Here is a 23,530-nt window from a genome sequence, read left to right on the forward strand (position 1 = left end):
TTGACTATATAGACTGTGACATCTGGTTGTCAGTGTTTGACTATATAGACTGTGACATCTGGTTGTCATTGTTTAACTAGAGACTGTGACATCTGGTTGTCAATGTTTGACTGGAGACTGTGACATCTGGTTGTCAATGTTTGACTGGAGACTGTGACATCTGGTTGTCATTGTTTGACTAGAGACTGTGACATCTGGTTGTCATTGTTTGACTATATAGACTGTGACATGTGGTTGTCATTGTTTGACTATATAGACTCTGACATCTGGTTGTCAATGTTTGACTATATAGACTGTGACATCTGGTTGTCAATGTTTGACTAGAGACTGTGACATCTGGTTGTCATTGTTTGACTAGAGACTGTGACATTTGGTTGTCATTGTTTGACTAGAGACTGTGACATCTGGTTGTCATTGTTTGACTATATAGACTGTGACATGTGGTTGTCATTGTTTGACTATATAGACTGTGACATCTGGTTGTCATTGTTTGACTATATAGACTGTGACATCTGGTTGTCATTGTTTGACTATATAGACTGTGACATGTGGTTGTCATTGTTTGACTATATAGACTCTGACATCTGGTTGTCATTGTTTGAAAATGGACTGTGACATCTGGTTGTCATTGTTTGATTAATGTCAGTGACACTTGCTTGGCAATGTTTAATTACATACCTTGACATCAGTTTGTCATTGTTTGACTTGAAACTGTGACATTAAGTTGTCAATGTTTGACTTGAAACTGTGACATTTGGTTCTCAACATTCAACTAGAGACTGTGACATCTGATATTCCTTATCTAACTGGTGACTGTGACATCTGATATTCCTTATCTAACTAGTGACTGTGACATCTGATATTCATTATCTAACTAGTGACTGTGACATCTGATATTCATTATCTAACTAGTGACTGTGACATCTGATATTCATTATCTAACTAGAGACTGTGACATCTGATATTCATTATCTAACTAGTGACTGTGACATCTGATATTCATTATCTAACTAGTGACTGTGACATCTGATATTCATTATCTAACTAGTGACTGTGACATCTGATATTCATTATCTAACTGGAGACTGTGACATCTGGTTGTCATTGTTTGACTATATAGACTGTGACATCTGGTTGTCAGTATTTGACTATATAGTCTGTGACATCTGGTTGTCATTGTTTAACTAGAGACTGTGACATCTGGTTGTCATTGTTTGACTGGAGACTGTGACATCTGGTTGTCATTGTTTGACTGGAGACTGTGACATCTGGTTGTCATTGTTTGACTATATAGACTGTGACATCTGGTTGTCATTGTTTGACTGGAGACTGTGACATCTGGTTGTCATTGTTTGACTATATAGACTGTGACATCTGGTTGTCAGTGTTTGACTATATAGACTGTGACATCTGGTTGTCATTGTTTAACTAGAGACTGTGACATCTGGTTGTCAATGTTTGACTGGAGACTGTGACATCTGGTTGTCAATGTTTGACTGGAGACTGTGACATCTGGTTGTCATTGTTTGACTAGAGACTGTGACATCTGGTTGTCATTGTTTGACTATATAGACTGTGACATGTGGTTGTCATTGTTTGACTATATAGACTCTGACATCTGGTTGTCAATGTTTGACTATATAGACTGTGACATCTGGTTGTCAATGTTTGACTAGAGACTGTGACATCTGGTTGTCATTGTTTGACTAGAGACTGTGACATTTGGTTGTCATTGTTTGACTAGAGACTGTGACATCTGGTTGTCATTGTTTGACTATATAGACTGTGACATGTGGTTGTCATTGTTTGACTATATAGACTGTGACATCTGGTTGTCATTGTTTGACTATATAGACTGTGACATCTGGTTGTCATTGTTTGACTATATAGACTGTGACATGTGGTTGTCATTGTTTGACTATATAGACTCTGACATCTGGTTGTCATTGTTTGAAAATGGACTGTGACATCTGGTTGTCATACATTGATTAGTGTCACTGACACTTGCTTGGCAATGTTTAATTACATACCTTGACATCAGTTTGTCATTGTTTGACTTGAAACTGTGACATTAAGTTGTCAATGTTTGACTTGAAACTGTGACATTTGGTTATCAACATTCAACTAGAGACTGTGACATCTGATATTCCTTATCTAACTGATATTCCTTATCTAACTAGTGACTGTGACATCTGATATTCATTATCTAACTAGTGACTGTGACATCTGATATTCATTATCTAACTAGTGACTGTGACATCTGATATTCATTATCTAACTAGAGACTGTGACATCTGATATTCATTATCTAACTAGTGACTGTGACATCTGATATTCATTATCTAACTAGTGACTGTGACATCTGATATTCATTATCTAACTAGTGACTGTGACATCTGATATTCATTATCTAACTAGAGACTGTGACATCTGATATTCATTATCTAACTAGAGGCTGTGACATCTGATATTCATTATCTAACTAGAGACTGTGACACTTGGTTGCAAGTGTTTGACTAGAGACTAAAATCTGGTTGTCATTGTTTAACTAGAGATAGTGACATCTGGTTGTCCTTGTTTGACTAGTGACTGTGACACCTGGTTGCCAGTGTTTGACTAGTGACTAAAATCTGGTTGTCATTGTTTAACTAGAGATAGTGACATCTGGTTGTCATTGTTTGACTAGTGACTGTGACACTTGGTTGCCAGTGTTTGACTAGAGACTGTGACATCTGGTTGTCATTGTTTAACTAGAGATAGTGACCTCTGGTTGTCATTGTTTGACTAGAGATAGTGACATCTGGTTGTCGTTGTTTTACTAGTGACTGTGACACTTGGTTGCCAGTGTTTGACTAGAGACTAAAATTTGGTTGTCATTGTTTAATAAGAGATAGTGACATCTGGTTGTCATTGTTTGACTAGAGATAGTGACATCTGGTTGTCATTGTTTGACTAGAGACTGTGACATCTGGTTGTCAGTGTTTGACTAGAGACTGAAATCTGGTTGTCATTGCTTGACTAGAGACTGTGACATCTGGTTGTCATTGCTTGACTAGAGACTGTGACATCTGGTTGTCATTGTTTGACTAGAGATAGTGACATCTGGTTGTCATTGTTTGACTAGAGACTGTGACATCTGGTTGTCATTGTTTGACTGAAGACTGTGACATCTGGTTGTCATTGTTTAACTAGAGATTGTGACATCTGGTTGTCATTGTTTGACTGGAGACTGTGACATCTGGTTGTCATTGTTTGACTGGAGACTGTGACATCTGGTTGTCATTGTTTGACTGGAGACTGTGACATCTGGTTGTCATTGTTTGACTGGAGACTGTGACATCTGGTTGTCATTGTTTGACTGAAGACTGTGACATCTGGTTTTCAATGCTTGATTAGAGACTATAACCCCTAGTTATCGATGTTTGTCTGGGGGCTGTAACATGTTGAAGTTAATGTTTTGCAAGAGCTTGTTGAGGTTTGAAGTGAGGTTATGTTGCCTTGTTATCTAGGTTTAATTAGAGGTTGTCTAATCTATTTCTCTATGTTTATATCAAAGATTTCATTATCTATGAAACCTATGACAACTTTATTGTCATTAATTTTCTTTGAGACATTTTGGAGTCTTAAATTTGATATTTGGCGTTCATATCTGTCGTATTAAAATGTTTAACTGCCCTATATATCAGCCAGTAAAACAAGAATCAGAGATATCTTCAGTAACTTCAGGATAAGATTAAGTAAATTTACTGTCGATTGTCGATAGGCAGATTATATAATATCAGTAGCTTTACACTGCTGTAGAGGCAATTTGAAAGCAAAGAGCTACATAAAATAAACTTGTATGCTTTCTGATGGCAGGCTTAGGCAATACAGAGCCACAACTTAATGCCTGACGCTCTAAGTGGAATGTCCACATTCGTCAATTTAGAGCTTTGTGATTTGGCTTTATTTTTCTTGATTGTACTTTTTCACAATGTTATATCTTTTAAGCGACTTAAGTAAGACTATTTAGAATTTGTTTTATCTGCGATGATGTTATTGACATGAAATGAAAAGTTGAGTTTAGGCAGTATACTGGGTCATCAACTGAACCCAATGCCAATTTCAAGATGTCTGCCAAAGCCCCAAAGCAAAAATCTTTTTAGATGTTGCTCCTTCTGATTGGGAAGTTTAAGAGAATACATAGTCGATATTTCAAAATATAAGCTGTATAAGATGAAGAAAGACAAAAATGGCGAGCCTTTGGCAAGTCACTTGGTCTGTCCTTCAACACTGATTGAAAATCAGACTAAACTCTTGAGTTGTGTTGTTCAATCTTGTTACGAGAGAGTGACATTGCACTGAATTTTATCTGGTTTTGTGAGCCAAATCAATTACTCCGATCGGAAATATAGTTCCAAACTTCAACAGATATGACGGCGACTCTGAATTTTCATAGATAAACTTGTTCATTACAGTGTAAAATTGCTTATTTCAAACTATTTATTTTTCTTAAGGTAATGTTTAAGTAACTTCATGAAGTAAATCTGTCAAAGTAACATGCATACTAAAACACAACTGTCTGCTGTCACTGCCAAATACAGCAAAAATATACATATGACGCAGGTGTAGTCCAACAATATACTGCCAAATACAGCAAAAATATACATGTGACGCAGGTGTAGTCCAACAATATGGCAGTGCCAATTGGAGGATAAAAGTTGGTACTGGACGATATATATTGATATAAGATTTTCACAAGGTTTTGATACAGCCTTTCACTAATGATTTCCCTAGTCAACATATTGTCTAAACTTAAATGTCATTCTGGAAAATCTTCCTATTGGTAATCCATCTACATGGATAACAGAGATTGGCCTCCATGAATGAGTATAGGACATGGTTAATAATGTGGTAACAAAATCAAGATTCTTGTGTGTTTGAAGATGACTGTTATGATACATGTGTGCTATCTTGAAAATTTCATTAATGCTATTCTTCCAGAATGAATTCTGATACCGAGACCCATCACCAGTATGGAAGACATTCAGGATGGCTATGGATCAAGGCCATAAATAAATAAAAAAAAAGAGCTCTTAGCATAGAGTTATGAAAATATTTCTGAAATTGCTGAAAGACCTCAGGCAGTTATTGAAGGTTCTGGTTCTGATACAAGAATGGTCATAGGGTGATGGTTAGTGCAATGGTAACAAACTTGCCCTTCACCAAGATTTCCAAGGATTTGGGGGTCACCTGCCTAACCACACAAGTTTTCCTTCAACAGTAAGACATCTCTCTTGCAGCCAGGGCAAGAAGAATGGTTAATATAAGCTGATAGCTGGTTTCATGATTGTTGTAAAATAAAATAACATTCAAATTTAATTACTTATTATGTGTATGTCATATTTTGGGAACTAGTCTGTAGGCAGAAGTGTATCATATCAGAAAAAAATTTTTTTTGCAAAATTTGTATATTACTAACTTCCCATATCAGGCTAATGAAATCAGATATTGTGAGTTAAATCTTCAATTATTTTGGAAGAAGGATGAGGAATTTTGAAGATTTGTCAACCATGTAATAATAAATTAATGAGGATGGAAATCTAGTTTGAGGTTTTGATTAATAGATATTGCATGGCTAAGTGGCCAAGTGAATTATGCACTACTTTGGCGCACAGGATTTGATTCCTAAATTGCACAGTGAAAGGTATGGAGTTACCTACACAACCATTTGGGATTTTCCCAGGGTCTTTTTTTTTTTGGCATAGAAAGATACATATAACCATCCAGGTCAACAAGAGTGCCTAATTAAAATTTATTCATGAAGATTGTTATACAATTTCTGTTAAAAAACATTAGATTATTATAATGATCTTTATTTCAATACTTATTATCAATTGTAATAGTTTAAATAGTCTTTGCGAAAGGCGTCGGACCGCCGGTCATGTCCGGCAAAATTCCCTCCAGTCTGGCACTTTTGTCAAGTCATCGGTCCGGTCGACCGGCAAGTTTTTTTTGCACAAATATCCATTTTCGCCGGCGTTTTTTGTACGAAAGAGCCGAGTTTCTAATCTAATAACTTTGTAATGTATCGACGTTTTTGATTGGTTAAACAATGCCAGCCTATCCAATCAATTTGCTTGTATCATAGCCGATTTGTAAATGCTGTTAGCAAAGTTCCCTGATGAAAACAAGAAGAAAATTTTGATTATTGGAAACATTTTCAATACATTTCGGCTTTTGAACATCATGTAATGTATTAACATATTGTTATTACAAGTGTTATGTCGTTTCTAAGGTATTATGAAGATGCAAAACCTGGCCAGAAACGAAAACAAACAGAAAGTGAAAAAAAAACAAAAAGCCAAAGAATATGAATCTAAAAGACCACCACGCTCGTTTCAAGAAAGTTGGAAGACCGAAAGAGATTGACTAGAGTATGACACAGAACAAAATAAAATGTTAAGTAAAGTGTGTAGGGCTGTGACACCAGAAACACTTTTGTTAAAGGTACTAACAATTTCCGCATGTTAACAATTACGGATCACCAAAAGTCCACACCACACCAGCATGCTTCCTTTATGGGGCAATATTAATATGCAAGCAGAAATGTATCTTTGTATGATTGTGTTGCATGAATAAAGTTAAATATTCTTGGTCTTTTTTTGGAGAATATTGGTGTTTATTTATCGGTCTGGCAGATTTTTTTCTGGTCTGGCAGAAAAATATTTTCACCAGTCCAGATGATTGGCAATTTTTCATCCCTTTCGTGAAAACTGGTTAAAATACCACACTTACTGATTTTTTTGTTTTGTGTTTCTTTCAGGTTTGAATTTGCTGCAATACAGGAAGATCGATGCCATTGCCATAGTAACAAGGATGACCTTAGAATGCTTAACAACGATTTCTGTCTATCTGAGTAAGTTTACATAAACATGTGACTATAAGAACAACAAAAATAAAAGCAGAAATCCATCAGTAAATAACAGTAATTAAAGATATGCAGATTTTTTTAATCTATCAAAAACAAAAAAAATATTGATTGAAAATGATGATTTGAGAATATATGGTAATACTGGAATGAGAAAATTGACTTTGGTTGTGCTGATACAATGCTACGCACTGTTTATTGTTGAATACATATTATTGTCATTGGCAAAGGTTAAAAAAAAGAAAAGGAAAGCTATTTTTCACAAATGTCACTAATTGAATCCAATGTGCCTTGAAGCGATATTGTCATACAGAAGTAAAGAAAATCATAAAAGTGTTGATGTTCCTATATTGGTTTGATTAATTGCATCATGTTGAAGAAAATCAACACTGCTACAATGTGTTTGTAGAGATAAAACCAGCTCCACTGGAACTTAGTGCCGTTGTTACCATTGTCAGGCTAGGGTTTCAAGCCGAATGTCTGGTGGTGTTGAGTGATAGGTTTCTCTCTACCAGACAGACAAATCGACCAATCCTTTACTACCTTCATGCAAACTCTCGGGAAGAGTTTCCATTTGATAGTGACCTCCAATTGGTATTGGGCCATAGGACAATGACGCACCAACAATGCACACCATGTATGTGCACATCAAAGAAAGACGAATGCCAATTCCCTGTCGTTGTTAGAACCAATTCAAATTTGTTTTCCAATCTGAAAAACAAATTCAAACGTACTCCAATCCTGATTTAGGATCGGCGTGTTGCCATGGCAGTCCCATTATGTGACCTAATTTGGAGGAAATTACTTGGGTTTCTTTAATGTTAGCTACCATCTAAACGCCTCATATAAGATTTAGTCGTATGTAGGTATTGACTTACCAGGTAGCTGATCAAGTATTCAATAACGAAAAACACTTTTTAAGATTCCTGGAAAGAATTCTTCCAGCCACAGTTTGATATAGCTTTGTATCTCTTCAGCATGTGGTAATATACATAAAAACACATGGTGACGATAATTTGTTCGTAGTTTCACTATGAATGAGGCTGCATGTCCAAAGTAAGGTAAATAACTGCTAGAAACATTACCTTAGACTTCATATTGATTGTCCTGTAGTCATATGGCTCTCCAAATAGGTACTTTAAGTTATTAAAATTTTGAAACAATTTTTAAGAAAAAAAAGCCCAATATGCAAATCTTATCTGATGTATTCATTAGTCAATGTACCTACTTGTTTGCACTGCTGGCCATGAACCGTCCTACACATTGGTCGAGGTACTTCCTCGTGTTTAGTATTTGTCAGTATGTACTTATGATTAATAATGATGTAAGTTGTCAGAGATGAACCTGGTGTATATTGGTCACAGACAATTTAGTTTAAGGCTGTAGGAGATATAGTTTTTAGTGTTGCTGCAATTTTATTTTGGATGTGGTGAGGGGTTGGAAGGGAGCATAGTGATGGTGTCATCCTTGTCTGTCCATCCTGTCTATCCTGTTTTATTGTCTCATTCCCAATCCATGTCCTATCTCAAAACAGGTTTGGTGGATATTTATCCAGTTTTATCTTAAAATAAAGATCTACACATTATTAACTCACCTGGTTCAAAGGACTGGTGAGCTTATATCAAACCATGGCGCTCTGCGATCTGTCAATTTTTTTCCTAAAAATCTCCAGAAGTCATGAACGACTAAAATGTTTTGATAAAATTTGGTCAGAAGTATCCTTGGGAGAAGCGGAATTAGTTTTGATAAATGGTTGGTCTCAGCCCCCTGGGTTTGCAGAGATTGGAGGGATGGGGACCAATAGGTGAAATTTGGCAAATTTTTTAAAATCCTTTTTTCTGTAGGAATACGTGCCTGGATTTGATTCAGTTTTGGTCTGAAACATGCTTATATTAAAGGGAATCATTTTTTGTATGGAAAGTGGGAGGGCACAATAAGGGAAATAGAGCAAATCCTTTAAAATTCCTCTTCTATACGAGGATATAGTCCAAGTTTGGACCGAATCATTCCTTGGAGAAAGGGACTTAATTTTGTATAAACAGTGGATCTGACTTCAATTTTATCCTATGGCAAGGGCCCAAGAGGGAAATTATTTCAGTAATTGTTTTTCATTTTTGACATTCTTTGTTAAGTGAATGAATTTCCTTAGGTGAATGATACAGGCCCCATGGGCCTTTTATTACACTAAGTGGTCATCAGTCAAAATTTAAGATCTTTTTTGACAACAATGCATGAGAGCATCGGCATTCTGAGTTCTATTTTTTTTTTTTAATTTCACTTGAGAAGTGGAAGTCACTAATGGGAGCCATATAGATTGGGCAGATTTCATTACAATATTCTATTACAGATACAGCTTTGTTGACCTTGCATATCATAAGGTAAAGGAGGTTGCAGAAGGGATAAGTATAAAACTGAGTTAGTTCATGTCATCTTATCAGCTTTAACTGTTTGAATTTTTCCCTTTACTTTAGTGGTCTGGCATCAGTTTAGAGAACAAAAGATTAATAGTTCAAGCGCAAGCCCTATTTTAGGCAAAACATTACTTTTTCCTTCTACCAATTCTTGCTTTGATTTCAAAGTTTAATCACCATAGTGTGCTAGATGGAAATTTTAACAGCAAATTTACTGTTTTTCAGAGGAAACTTTGGAGATGTTGTTTGGAGTTTTGAATTTTCCCTTAGGTGGTTGTATAATGATAAGCAGGCCATTTTCTGTTTTTGGATATTCTATTAACCAAGAACATCTGATCAATGGTGGGTCAACTTCCTCACATTAGTCTAAACATGGAGCACTAAGTGCCCAGACAGGATCAATAAATTAATTTGGCCTTTTATTCTCCCTCTAGGAATAGGACAGAACACAGTTATCTGCCCTTACATTGTGGGCAGACAAATGTGTCATGGAGCGTGTTCCGATCATCAGGGCCTTACATCGTCAATATCTCTGTCACCATGGATACCCCCTGGGTGGTCACTGGCAGGCCTGTTGTGATTGAAGTAGTGACAAATTTGGCCAGCTTTGTTAATATATCTGATGGTAAGTTTTCCTTTAATCGAAAAAAGTGTGACTGCCATCATTTCTCATGTGACTTCTCAGACATGCAAGAAACGAAGACAGCATTTTCAAACTTTGCTGGAAACACTGATTACAGTTGACGATGAAGTTGTTAAGAATTAGCCAATCCTGGACTTTGAATCCTGGGAGACATTCAAATAAAAAAAATCACAGACTTAATTACTGGCATATGACAAGATTGCAGATATTTTTTGTGAAATAATCTACTGCTGCGGCAAATGAGCTTCAGAAGATTTGAATGCTTTGAATAAATTTAACCTTAAGAAACAAATACAATAAGTTAAAAAATGAGAATAGAGAGATGTTAAATATATGGTAGTGGTGAGGTAGGGGTATGGGGTCTGAATCTTGTGGATTCATGTGTTTGTCTTGAGTAAATGGTACTCATTAATTATGATACCATGCACAAGTTGATTATAAACTTGAGGTCTACGTATATTAGATGATGTTGTTCTAAATTAATGAGTTATGTCCCTTTCATGATTTCCATGTATAAATTTCGTCAAGGGTATCATGCTCCTTTAGCCAATAATTATAAAACATGTCCTTCCTATCTACACAGCCTTGATGTGTAGCTGTTTTCTGCCATTGGTGTATCAAACTTGATGGTAGATAAAAATATCTATCAAGTTATATTTTCCAAATGGCAATTAAACCTTTTTTTATACCAGATAATTGAATATAAATCCCAGTTTATTTTTAATTTTTAAATTAATATTTAATTGCTCAAAGTATGCAATCAGATTAAAACATTTTATATTTAAGTTGTGAAATTCTAATTAGATATAGAATTATTTCCCAAAATGCTTTCCACATCCAACTGTTACTGGATTGGCTGATGTTTGAAATTACTTGATGTTGCTGGTATGTTCAGATTGTCATGGATTGCAGTTTGTTATATGATAATACAACATGATGTAACAGGTAATATACAGTTTCAGCCATCAGTAATGTGGAGTCACTAGTAACAATCTTTTATGATCACATTGATACACTGATATGGTTAATCAATATGTAGGATTCTACCAGGCATCGACCAGAATCTAAAAATGGGACATTTCAGATTCATCCTAAAACGGCTACATAATTGATGATTTTGTAACATGGAAGATGACATGTGGAATTGTATCAATTAATTGGGAAAAAATTCTCCCCAAAATTGATTTTACAATACCTTGATTGAACGGTGGTCATATCTCTCTAGTCAGTTCAAATTGCATTTAAATAGCCTGGTCTTCAATTCAATAATTCATTGACCTCTTTTCATACAAATCAAAAATGTTTACCACAAAAATGATAATAATTTGGTGTACGACTGGCAGTGACTGTTTTTTATTACTAGAATGTTAGCTTTATAACGATGATGCTAAGTCATAGCTACAGTTTTCAGAGTTTTCAGAATATATTACCAAATGTGTACAACATTAGGAAGACTTTCACTAATGATTTATCTGATGTTGGGAATTTGTCCCGAGTATGACTGATTTTCAGGAAAGTTGTATATTTATAGAGATTTGCAGTGTTGGGCATATGGGGTGAGTTTCTGTTTCCACAAACACATCTCTATTTCTATGCCAGTATTGATCTATTTATGGTAGTAAAAAAATTAGTGAGGATTTTCATCTGATATTCTTGTTTCAAGCAGTATCAACATATCACTGTTTTTATGTTATTTGGGTAAATAATTACATGTACTTGAAGATGACATTTCTTTTTCATGCTCTCTGAAGGGAGTGCATTTAATCACGGCTTTGTCCGTCCCTCATAATTTTTTTCCGGAGCATACCACAAAAACTATAAGAGGTATCAACATAAAACGTCATTGGTAGATAGATCTCAACAAGGGGAGGTGCAGTGCACTAGAACCATGTCTCTCTTTTTGATAATTTAGAAGTTATTATTACCCTTTGTTATTTTTCATACTTAAATTTTGTCCCATTCGAGGAGCATGACTGGTCTCTGACAGTGCCTTGTTAACAGGTACTTTACCTGGCTGAATTTCCTTTTAAGAAGTTATGGATTATCTTTAGTTACTTTTATGCATATATACCTTGTTTTCTATGCCTAATTTTGTTTAGAGACAGATCAGAATTACAAATTGGCTGATTTTTGATCGTTAAAGATTGTTATCACTGTGTCAGAAAACACTTTGGGATCATGCACTTTCAAACATTAAAGGTCTTAATTTCTTCTTATTGAATATTTCAAGCCATAGGAACAAAACTGAGTTAGGAAGAAATGAAGTTGTGGTTAGATCATAATAACCCCTAAAATGTATGTCATGGTGTATGTGCAGATATCCTTCTGTGATCTCTTGTGATATTTTAGTCTTAGCAACCTTTAACCACTTTCACTGACACAAGAATTAAAAAGGTTGTATATGTGAAGTGATGTGTTATATAAATTTTTCATTTCTTTCATATTTCAACTTTGAATTTCTTGCCCAGAGATTCCATCATCGTTGGATGTGTCTGAGATGCTGATGGAGTGGTCTTTTGATGATCTACTTACACCTGGTTCACTCAGATTAAAGGCAGAAGGGAGAGAGGTGTATGGCAGAATCTCCCACACATTTAACACTGCAGGCAACAACTCATTTAGTAAGTACTAGCAATTTTTTTTTCATTAACTGGTGTGCATCAGTGTATCTACTGAAGTGTTTTTGTTGCCAAGACCAGATAGCTGAATTGGAGGAGTGGTAAATGGTGGTCAGAGGAGTTAAAGAGAGACAGAAATAAGATATTTCCTGTATGTTTTAACCTTCTCTCATTGCATGGGTGTCAAATGAATGCTATCCACATCCAGAGTGTCTGTATGTAATGTTGCCTGCTGTCCTGACATACTGAATCCTGAATCAGGTGTCATTGGGATAGCTAATTCATCTCTTTTAAAAAAGATTTTAACAGAACTTCATGCAAAGGTCAACTACTCCAACACCAAGGTCAAGTTACTATTTATAGAAAACTTGTTCAGAGATATTTCTCAAGGGATGTAATTGCTGAAGATATTTTGATATTATATGTGGAGTTGATTTATGTCGACACCTGATATGAGATTGTGTTTCAGAGTTTCAAGGTGTTTCTTATCTATAGAAAACTGACAACTAATTTGAGACAGCATTCTAGCATCTCAATTTCCAAATGGATTCACTACTCTTTGACTGTGCATCAAAATAGTTCATATTTTAGGGTTGGAGATCACCATATGAGTTGAATAATGGTCTGATTTATATTGAAACAGGTGCATTTATGCCTTAATAGATGTCGTTCAGCTGCTGTACAGGTTTTACGTGTTAGCCTTTGAAAGCTAGCAGAATGTTTAGAGACATGTTCTTAGTGCTGAAAGGTTCTATGTCATATGTTAATAAAAGATTCCTGTGTAAAACAAGAGTTCCCCCTACGGTTTTATATTGTAAGGAAAAAGTGCATGTTATGGTGACAGTAATTCCATATGTCTGTATATGTCAAATATAATTGTAACAAAACTATTGTCAGATAAGGGTTATGTAGCCCTTGTGTGTAATAAAAGTGCTCCACATCCCCATCATAGCCACTATCACTCCGGTCTGTGCATATTATACAAACAAATCTGTGATGTAAGGGAACTCTTCATACTGATAGCTATAGAAAATATAGAATACAAAAACCATCAAACCCTTGCAGATTGGTATTGGTTACAGACATTATTTAGATAGAGGAAAGTTGGGTGTTGATTAGTAGTGATGAATAACCACTTCCATCAGGTACCACTGTGGCTGCTGTCACAACTGGGTGTATTAAGATTACTTTCAGGTGTCTAATTGACCATTGAATATTAATTCATATTATTGTTTGGAAGATGACAAGGTTATAAAATTTGGTGTTATAAAAGATATAAAGAGATATTGAGATTTGTATACACAAATAATCTCACGAATATGTTGGAATAAAATATAAATCAGAAAACAGAGATATCTATGATGACATTTAGAAATTATCATTAGAAGTTATAAGAGGTAATCACACAGGCCATAAGTGCCTTTTAAAGGTATGTATGGGGGAAATAGGTCAGATTGTTTTGAAATCCTACTCCTTTTCTAGGAATGATTAGATTTTGTCCCTATGTGGTCTGAAGCATCCTTGGGTGTAGGGGAATCACTCTTGTATCAATGATTGGTCTTGACCCACTGGGTCATCAGTTATGAGGCCCAATGTGGGAAATAGAGCAAATTCTTTTAAATCCTATTTAGTAGGAATATCAGGATTCTGTTTAAATTTGATCTGAAGCATTCTTGGGTAAAGGAGACTTTTGAATAAATGGTTCTGATGACTCTCTGTTGACAGAGGGGTTGGACCCAAGTGAGAAATCAATATAATTTGGATTAAACAAACAAAGTCATGTGTGTGATACAAGCCCCATTGGCCTCTTGTTTGAGAATTGTATGTTACTGGTATGAAATTTCCCTTAGGAACTGCGTTTATTTTACAATGAGGAAATAATTGATAATGAGAACATTGGATCAGATTTTCTTGTTTCCTCTCACCGTACCTGTCATTTTATCAATGAATTAATTTCATTGTTTTAATTAAATTGATTAACTGGAATTCTGTCAGGTTTGCTAAAGTGAATAATTTTAAATTGCCATGTGCTCATTTCACGCATATAGCTATCAATTACAGGTTAGCAGTGGCACAAATTTGATTTTTATACCCTGGATAGGAGAAAAGTCATTTACAGTGGTGCAGATTGGCGTTGATGAGTGCTAAATGGGGTCTTACCTAGCAAATCCAATGCTTTAAGTGAGGTATGGACCAGAGTATTAATCACAACTTGGGACCCAATATATTGTCTTCATTAGGCTATGTGAATGTTTGGTGAGTTTCTCATTACTGCCTTGAGATTCCCATCTCCGTCACTGTAGCATAGAGCGAAATTGTCAAATTATGTGACTGATGTTTTTTTCATCAACTTTTCTGATGTTGATTAGATAACACAATTGTTATTCACCCAGATTTCATTTGGAAAATTCAACATAAGGATGAATAACTTAGATATTGTAGACTAAGAATGATAGACTCAGCATGGAACTTTTTATAATGAGAGATTATACAGGTGTTCACACAGGTGTTTATAATGCCAGATGGCACAACGGTTAAAATGGGAGATAACATACTGTTTATAAAGAGAGAGGCTCAACAGGTGTTTACAGAGCTGTTTAAAATTGGAAAGGACACTAGTGTATATAATGGTAGAAGACACATGTGTTTTTAAAGATGAAAGAAACAAGTGTTTATAATGAAAGAAGACACAAGTGTTTATAATGATAAAAAAAGTGTTTATAATGATAAAAGACAAACATGTTTATAATGGTAAAAGAAACAAGAGTTTCTAATGATAAAAGACACGTGTTTATAATGAGAGATGCCACAGGTGTTTGTTATGAGAGATGACACAGGTGGTTATTATGAGAGATGACACAGGTGTTTATTATGAAATATGACACAGGTGTTTATTATGAGAGATGACACAGGTGTTTATTATGAGAGATGACATGTGTTTATTATGAAAGATGACACATGTGTTTATTATGAAAGATGACTTATGTTTATTCTATTAGATGACAAAGGTGTTTATTCTGAGAGATGACACAAGTGTTTATTCTGAGAGATGACTCTGATGTTTATTATGAAATATGACACAGGTGTTTATTATGAGAGATGGCACAGGTGTTTATTATGAGATATGACACAGGTGTTTTTTCTGGGAGATGAATCCAGTGTTTATTCTGAGAGATGACACTGGTGTTTATTATGAGAGATGACACAGGTGTTTATTATGATAAATGACACAGGTGTTTATTATGAGAGATGACACAGGTGTTGATTATGAGAGATGGCACAGGTGTTTATTATGAGAGATGACTCCAGTGTTTATTTTGAGAGATGACACAGGTGTTTATTATGAGAGATGACACAGATGTTTATCAAGAGAGATGACACATGTTTATTATGAGAGATGACATAGGTGTTTATCAAGAGAGATGACACATGTTTATTATGAGAGATGACATAGGTGTTTATTATGAGAGATGACACAGGTGTTTATTATGAGAGATGACACAGGTGTTTATTATGAGAGATGACATAGGTGTTTATTATGAGAAATGACACAGGTGTTTATTATGAGAGATGACACAGGTGTTTTTTCTGGGAGATGACTCCAGTGTTTATTCTGAGAGATGACTCTGATGTTTATTATGAAATATGACACAGGTGTTTTTTATGAGAGATGACACAGGTGTTAATTATATGAGAGAGGACACAGGTGTTTATTATGAGAGATGACACAGGTGATTATTATGAGAGATGACACTGGTGTTTATTATGAGAGAGGACACAGGTGTTTATTATGATAATTGACACAGGTGTTTATTATGAGAGATGACAGAGGTGTTTATCATGAGAGATGAGACAGGTGTTAATTATATGAGAGAGGACACAGGTGTTTATTATGAGAGATGACACTGGTGTTTATTATGAGAGAGGACACAGGTGTTTATTATGAGAATTGACACAGGTGTTTATTATGAGAGATGACAGAGGTGTTTATTATGAGAGATGACACAGGTGTTTATTATGAGAGATGACACAGGTGTTTATTATGAGAGATGACACAGGTGTTTATTATGAGAAATGACACAGGTGTTTATTATGAGAGAGGACACAGGTGTTTATTATGAGAATTGACACAGGTGTTTATTATGAGAGATGACACAGGTGTTTATTATGAGAGATGGCACAGGTGTTTATTATGAGAGATGACACAGGTGTTTATTATGAGAATTGACACAGGTGATTATTATGAGAGATGACACAGGTGTTTATTATGAGAGAGGACACAGGTGTTTATTATGAGAATTGACACAGGTGTTTATTATGAGAGATGACACAGGTGTTTTTTCTGGGAGATGACTCCAGTGTTTATTCTGAGAGATGACTCTGATGTTTATTATGAAATATGACACAGGTGTTTTTTATGAGAGATGACTCTGATGTTTATTATGAAATATGACACAGGTGTTTTTTATGAGAGATGACACAGGTGTTAATTATATGAGAGAGGACACAGGTGTTTATTATGAGAGATGACACAGGTGATTATTATGAGAGATGACACTGGTGTTTATTATGAGAGAGGACACAGGTGTTTATTATGAGAATTGACACAGGTGTTTATTATGAGAGATGACACAGGTGTTTATTATGAGAATTGACACAGGTGTTTATTATGAGAGAGGACACAGGTGTTTATTATGAGAGATGACACAGGTGTTTTTTTCTGGGAGATGACTTCAGTGTTTATTCTGAGAGATGACACAGGTGTTTATTATGAGAATTGACACAGGTGTTTATTATGAGAGAGGACACAGGTGTTTATTATGAGAGATGACACAGGTGTTAATTATATGAGAGAGGACACAGGTGTTTATTATGAGAGATGACACAGGTGATTATTATGAGAGATGACACAGATGTTTTTTCAGGGAGATGACTCCAGTGTTTATTCTGAGAGATGACACAGGTGTTTATTCTGAGAATTAACACAGGTGTTTATCATGAGAAAAGACACATGTTTATTCTGAGAGATGGCACTGGTGTTTGTTATGAGAGATGACACAAGTGTTTATTATGAGAGATGACACAGGTGTTTATTATGAGAGATGACACAGGTGTTTATTATGAGAAATGACACAGGTGCTTATTATGAGAGAGGACACAGATGTTTTTTCAGGGAGATGACTCCAGTGTTTATTCTGAGAGATGACTCTGATGTTTATTATGAGAGATGACACAGGTGTTATTTTATGAGAGATGACACAGGTGTTTATTATGAGAGATGACACAGGTGTTTATTATGAGAGATGACACAGGTGTTTATTATGAGAGATGACACAGGTGTTTGTTATGATAGATGACACAGGTGTTTATTATGAGAGATGACACAGGTGTTTATTATGAGAGATGACACAGGTGTTTATTATGAGAGATGACACAGGTGTTTATTATGAGAGATGACACAGGTGTTTATTATGAGAGATGACACAGGTGTTTGTTATGATAGATGACACAGGTGTTTATTATGAGAGATGACACAGGTGTTTATTATGAGAGATGACACAGGTGTTTATTATGAGAGATGACACAGGTGTTTGTTATGATAGATGACACAGGTGTTTATTATGAGAGGTGACACAGGTGTTTATTATGAGAGATGAAACATGTGTTTATTATAAGAGATGACACAGGTGTTTATTATGAAGTATCACATGTCTGTATAGTGTCAACCTGAAAATGTTATTGACATTGGAAGCAATTGAGATATATGCATCATCAACACACAGCTAACTGATATTGCCCTGGTGTCCAATCTGCATAATCCCTGTAGGGTGTTATCCCTGGCAGGCTTCAGCTCTACTTAATAAGATTGATGCAGGAAATGCTATCATTTATCCAGTCAGATTCACAGGCCCAGTATCCGTAATCTCTGCATCCCTTTGTCCTTAAACACAACTTCAGTTTCTATGCAAAGTACTGTCACTGATCACTGTCCCTTCTGTCCTGGTAAGTGGTGTGTCACTGATCACTGTCCCTTCTGTCCTGGTGAGTGGTGTGTCACTGATCACTGTCCCTTCTGTCCTGGTGAGTGGTGTGTCACTGATCACTGTCCCTTCTGTCCTGGTGTGTCACTGATCACTGTCCCTTCTGTCCTGGTGAGTGGTGTGTCACTGATCACTGTCCCTTCTGTCCTGGTGAGTGGTGTGTCACTGATCGCTGTCCCTTCTGTCCCTTCTGTCCTGGTGAGTGGTGTGTCACTGATCACTGTCCCTTCTGTCCTGGTGTGTCACTGATCACTGTCCCTTCCGTCCTGGTGAGTGGTGTGTCACTGATCACTGTCCCTTCTGTCCTGGTGTGTCACTGATCACTGTCCCTTCTGTTCTGGTGTGTCACTGATCACTGTCCCTTCCGTCCTGGTGAGTGGTGTGTCACTGATCACTGTCCCTTCTGTCCTGGTGTGTCACTGATCACTGTCCCTTCTGTTCTGGTGTGTCACTGATCACTGTCCCTTCTGTCCTGGTGTGTCACTGATCACTGTCCCTTCTGTCCTGGTAAGTGGTGTGTCACTGATCACTGTCTCTTCTGTCCTGGTATGTCTTTGATCACTGTCCCTTCTGTCCTGGTGAGTGGTGTGTCACTGATCACTGTCCCTTCTGTCCTGGTGTGTCACTGATCACTGTCCCTTCTGTCCTGGTAAGTGGTGTGTCACTGATCACTGTCTCTTCTGTCCTGTTGTGTCACTGATCACTGTCCCTTCTGTCCTGGTGAGTGGTGTGTCACTGATCACTGTCCCTTCTGTCCTGGTGTGTCACTAATCACTGTCCCTTCTGTCCTGGTGTGTCACTGATCACTGTCCCTTCTGTCCTGGTGAGTGGTGTGTCACTGATCACTGTCCCTTCTGTCCTGGTGAGTGGTGTGTCACTGATCACTGTCCCTTCTGTCCTGGTGAGTGGTGTGTCACTGTGGTGTGTCACTGTCCCTTCTGTCCTGGTGTGTCACTGATCACTGTCCCTTCTGTCCTGGTGAGTGGTGTGTCACTGATCACTGTCCCTTCTGTCCTGGTGTGTCACTGATCACTGTCCCTTCTGTCCTGGTGAGTGGTGTGTCACTGATCACTGTCCCTTCTGTCCTGGTGTGTCACTACTGATCACTGTCCCTTCCGTCCTGGTAAGTGGTGTGTCACTGATTACCGTCTCTTCTGTCCTGGTGTGTCACTGATCAATGTCCCTTCTGTCCTGGTGTGTCACTGATCACTGTCCCTTCTGTCCTGGTAAGTGGTGTGTCACTGATCACTGTCCCTTCCATCCTGGTAATTGGTGTGTCACTGATCACTGTCTCTTCTGTCCTGGTGTGTCACTGATCAATGTCCCTTCTGTCCTGGTGTGTCACTGATCACTGTCCCTTTCATCCTGGTAAGTGGTGTGTCACTGATCACTTTTCTTCTGTCCTTGTAAATGGTTTGACACTTATAACTGTCCCTTTTTTACCTTGATAATGCTGCCATTATCTAGTTTTTAGTTTGGATTTTGTAGAAATATGATAAATATTTGATATCAGTGATGTGCTATTGCGGTATAATGATTTACAGAACCATCAGTGATTCATATGATAGAGAGTAATACCAATCCATCATTTGTACTTCAACTTGCTGTTATTGGCATTAGAAATAACATTGTATATAACACAAAAGATTTCCTATTTTTCACAATTAATGGTATGTATAGCACATAAGAAATGGACATATTGACAAATGTGAAGGAAGAAGATATCTTATTGACAAACATCAGAAGTGGACATCATGTTGACAGGTGCCTGAAGTTGATACATTATAGACAGATTTTATAAGAGAAAAGTTGACAGATAACTGGAATCTGTGTGTCCTTGTTAAACTTGGAAATGATTTTGGATGTAGATTTTACCGTCTACTTAGATATAATGCATTCCATGGCCTGCTGTTCACCAAACAGGAAAGTAACATGCACTGCACAACCCTCGTAGAAAATTTCATCAGAAGTGGATGAAGTTTTGACAGAGTGTTACTGTTAAATTACAGTGAAAGCTTACACACATTTACATGTACATAGAACATTTAAACAGGAATCACAGCGAAGGAGAGATGGGGACAATTGAGAGAGAGTGACAGTTTTCCTTGACAAACATTTAATTCCCACCTTCTATCAGCCATGTGGTGTAATCAGATCAGGTTTAATGTTAGTCTACACAGCCAAATCTTACTGCAATAATAACCCCTTGTCAATCCTTAAGTCAGCTTGTCTTCCTGTTTTCTACCTGTCACAAGTAAATTACCTGTAGAATTTGTAATCTTTCCCACAGTGTTGTGCCTTTCCTGTTACCTGTAAACCAGCACCATGACAGGACTTACATGGAAACATAGTTTTGTCATTCCCCATACTGACAGAAAAAGGAAAAGATTAAAGAAAATGAAAGCTTGTATCTATTGAAGCTAGAGTTCACTAAAGCTTGCTGTCCATGTTGTGTTTGTTTTGTCCACATGAAATACACCCCTGTCTGTCTGTCCATCATCAGCCTGGCTGGTATTAATTGTGATCAGTTAAAGTATAGAGAAATAGTTGTACTGTACACAGTGGCTTTTGTGTAGCTCTACGCACATATAAACAGCCACACAGGATTTCATGGCTATGCAGTCTCCAAGTAAAGTTGTGACAATGATAGTAGGAAGCTGTGATGCGTTAGGAAGGAGTCTCCGTCTAAAATCATACCCATATCCATCATTTTTTTGATAAAACAAAAAATTGCACAAACCCACCAATGTGATGAGCAAAATGTCCACATAGTTGATATGTGTTTACTGCAAATTTCTGAGTGAAAGAGTGATTTTTTTTATGTTTTATCAGGAATATGTAGCCATTCTTCTTTGTTCAGAACATTTTCATTATTGTGAAGATCTTTTACATAAAAATTTTAAAAACAAAAAGCAGAAACCTCAAAAATTGTTTTGAGTAGTTAGGTACAGTGTACATATTGATTGGAAGTTGTAATCACACCACTCGGCTTCAACCTAGACTTTATCTAATTGTACCCAGTGCCAGCCATCGTCCAAAGCCAGCATCCACAGCCAACTGTTTATTGGTCGATTGCTCAATCATGTGATCAGAGGCAACTGATGCTGGTGTAAGTAGAGATGTCAGATTTAAATATTTATATTCTCTTAATTAGTCTCCACAACAGTCTGTCTATACACACAAAAAACAGTGTTCTCAACAAAAAGTGTGTACCCAGCCCTGCTGCCAGTGTGTGATGCTCACTTTAGGAACAAATTAATTTGTCGATAACATTAATTATAAAGTAGCAGCTTTTTGCATGTGAACTTCCAATCAGATGGTGCTTTAGCCCTAGTACAAATCACTTACAGGTTTTCTAAATCAATCTCCAATTGACATCTAAATCATTAATAAATTAGACAGCTAGCTGATATTTGTGTTTCTCTAAAGTCGGCCATCTAGGAGATAACGTTTGTGGATAGCTTCATTTTTTTTAATTTTCACTAAATAAATGTAAATAACATCAGTTCTGAAAAAAAGCTCTTTATTACAATATGACCTTGACAATGTGACCTTTGATTTGACTTTCTTGATAATGTAAATTAACTTATGGTGAACCTAATACTGACTAGCATTAATGGAGAATTCCTGACATCAGCTTTATGCTAGGGATTAGGGTATTTTATCAAATTAACGTTGACACAAATTGTTTGAAATGACCATTACTGTCACTGAAATGATTGTTGTAGACATTTTAGTGTAGTCAGTCATCATACAAGAATTAAGATACATTTATTATAGAAACTACAATTTTGTTTCGATCTGTAAAAATATAAATGGAAATATATGTTAATTTGTGTAGAATGGGTATGTCTGTATAGCTTGCGGTAGTTTACGATACTGTGATTAGGTAGAGATTGGCAGATAATATTCTCTCTAGTGATATTGGATACTTAACCAAATATGTTTTCATTTTTCCATTTCTCATTTGAACGCCTTTGGCAGCTGATTAAGCTCGGAGGTTTTTAGCCCACCATCTAATAGATGGTGGGTTATTCAAATCGCTCTGCGTCCGTGGTCCATAGTCCGTCCGTCCATCCGTCCGTCTGTAAACAATTCTTGTTACCGCTATTTCTGGAAAAGTACTGGATGGATCTTTCTCAAATTTCATATGCAGGTTCCCCTTGGTCCCTAGTTGTGCATTGTACCTTTTTTGAACTGATTAGCATTCAAGATGGCCGACAGGTGGCCATCTTGGATTTTGGAAGTAAAAGTTTGTTACCACTATTTCTGGAAAAGTACTAGATGGATCTTTCTCAAATTTTATATGCAGTTTCCCCTTGGTCCCTAGTTGTGCATTGTACATTTTTTGGACTGATTCGAATTCAAGATGGCCGACAGGCAGCCATCTTGGATTTTGAAAGTAAAAGTTTGTTACTGCTATTTCTTGGAAAGTACTAGATGGATCTTTCTCAAATTTCATATGCAGTTTCCCCATAGTCCCTAGTTGTGCATTGTAGCTTTTTTGGACTGATTCAAATTCAAGATGTCAGACAGGTGGCCATCTTGGATTTTGGATGTAAAAGTTTGTTACCGCTATTTCTTGGAAAGGACTGGATGGATCTTTCTCAAATTCCATATGCAGTTTCCCCTTGGTCCCTAGTTGTGCATTGTACCTTTATTGGACTGATTCGAATTCAAGATGGCCGACAGGCAGCCATCTTGGATTTTGAAAGTAAAAGTTTGTTACTGCTATTTCTTGGAAAGTACTGGATGGATCTTTCTCAAATTTCATATGCAGTTTTCCCATAGTCCCTTGTTGTGCATTGTGGCTTTTTTGGACTGATTCAAATTCAAGATGGCTGACAGGCAGCCATCTTGGATTTTGAATGTAAACGTTTGTTACTGCTATTTCTTGAAAAGTACTA

General features: G+C 36.5%; 1 protein-coding gene across 1 annotated transcript in view; it reads left to right on the forward strand.

Annotated features, from left to right (window-relative positions):
• The window catches only part of LOC132565563 (uncharacterized), an 88,771-nt gene that overhangs the window by 48,386 nt on the left and 16,855 nt on the right, over window positions 1–23,530 (forward strand). The window contains exons 3-5 of the mRNA XM_060230211.1: window positions 6,806–6,898; window positions 9,756–9,946; window positions 12,433–12,585. Of these exons, the coding sequence (XP_060086194.1) occupies window positions 6,806–6,898; window positions 9,756–9,946; window positions 12,433–12,585 (437 nt within the window). The remainder of the gene's footprint in view (window positions 1–6,805; window positions 6,899–9,755; window positions 9,947–12,432; window positions 12,586–23,530) is intronic.

Source organism: Ylistrum balloti, unplaced genomic scaffold, assembly GCF_031769215.1.
Source record: "Ylistrum balloti isolate Yb309-2 unplaced genomic scaffold, AGI_CSIRO_Ybal_v1 Utg369724, whole genome shotgun sequence".
In the NCBI taxonomy this organism is placed as follows: domain Eukaryota; kingdom Metazoa; phylum Mollusca; class Bivalvia; order Pectinida; family Pectinidae; genus Ylistrum; species Ylistrum balloti.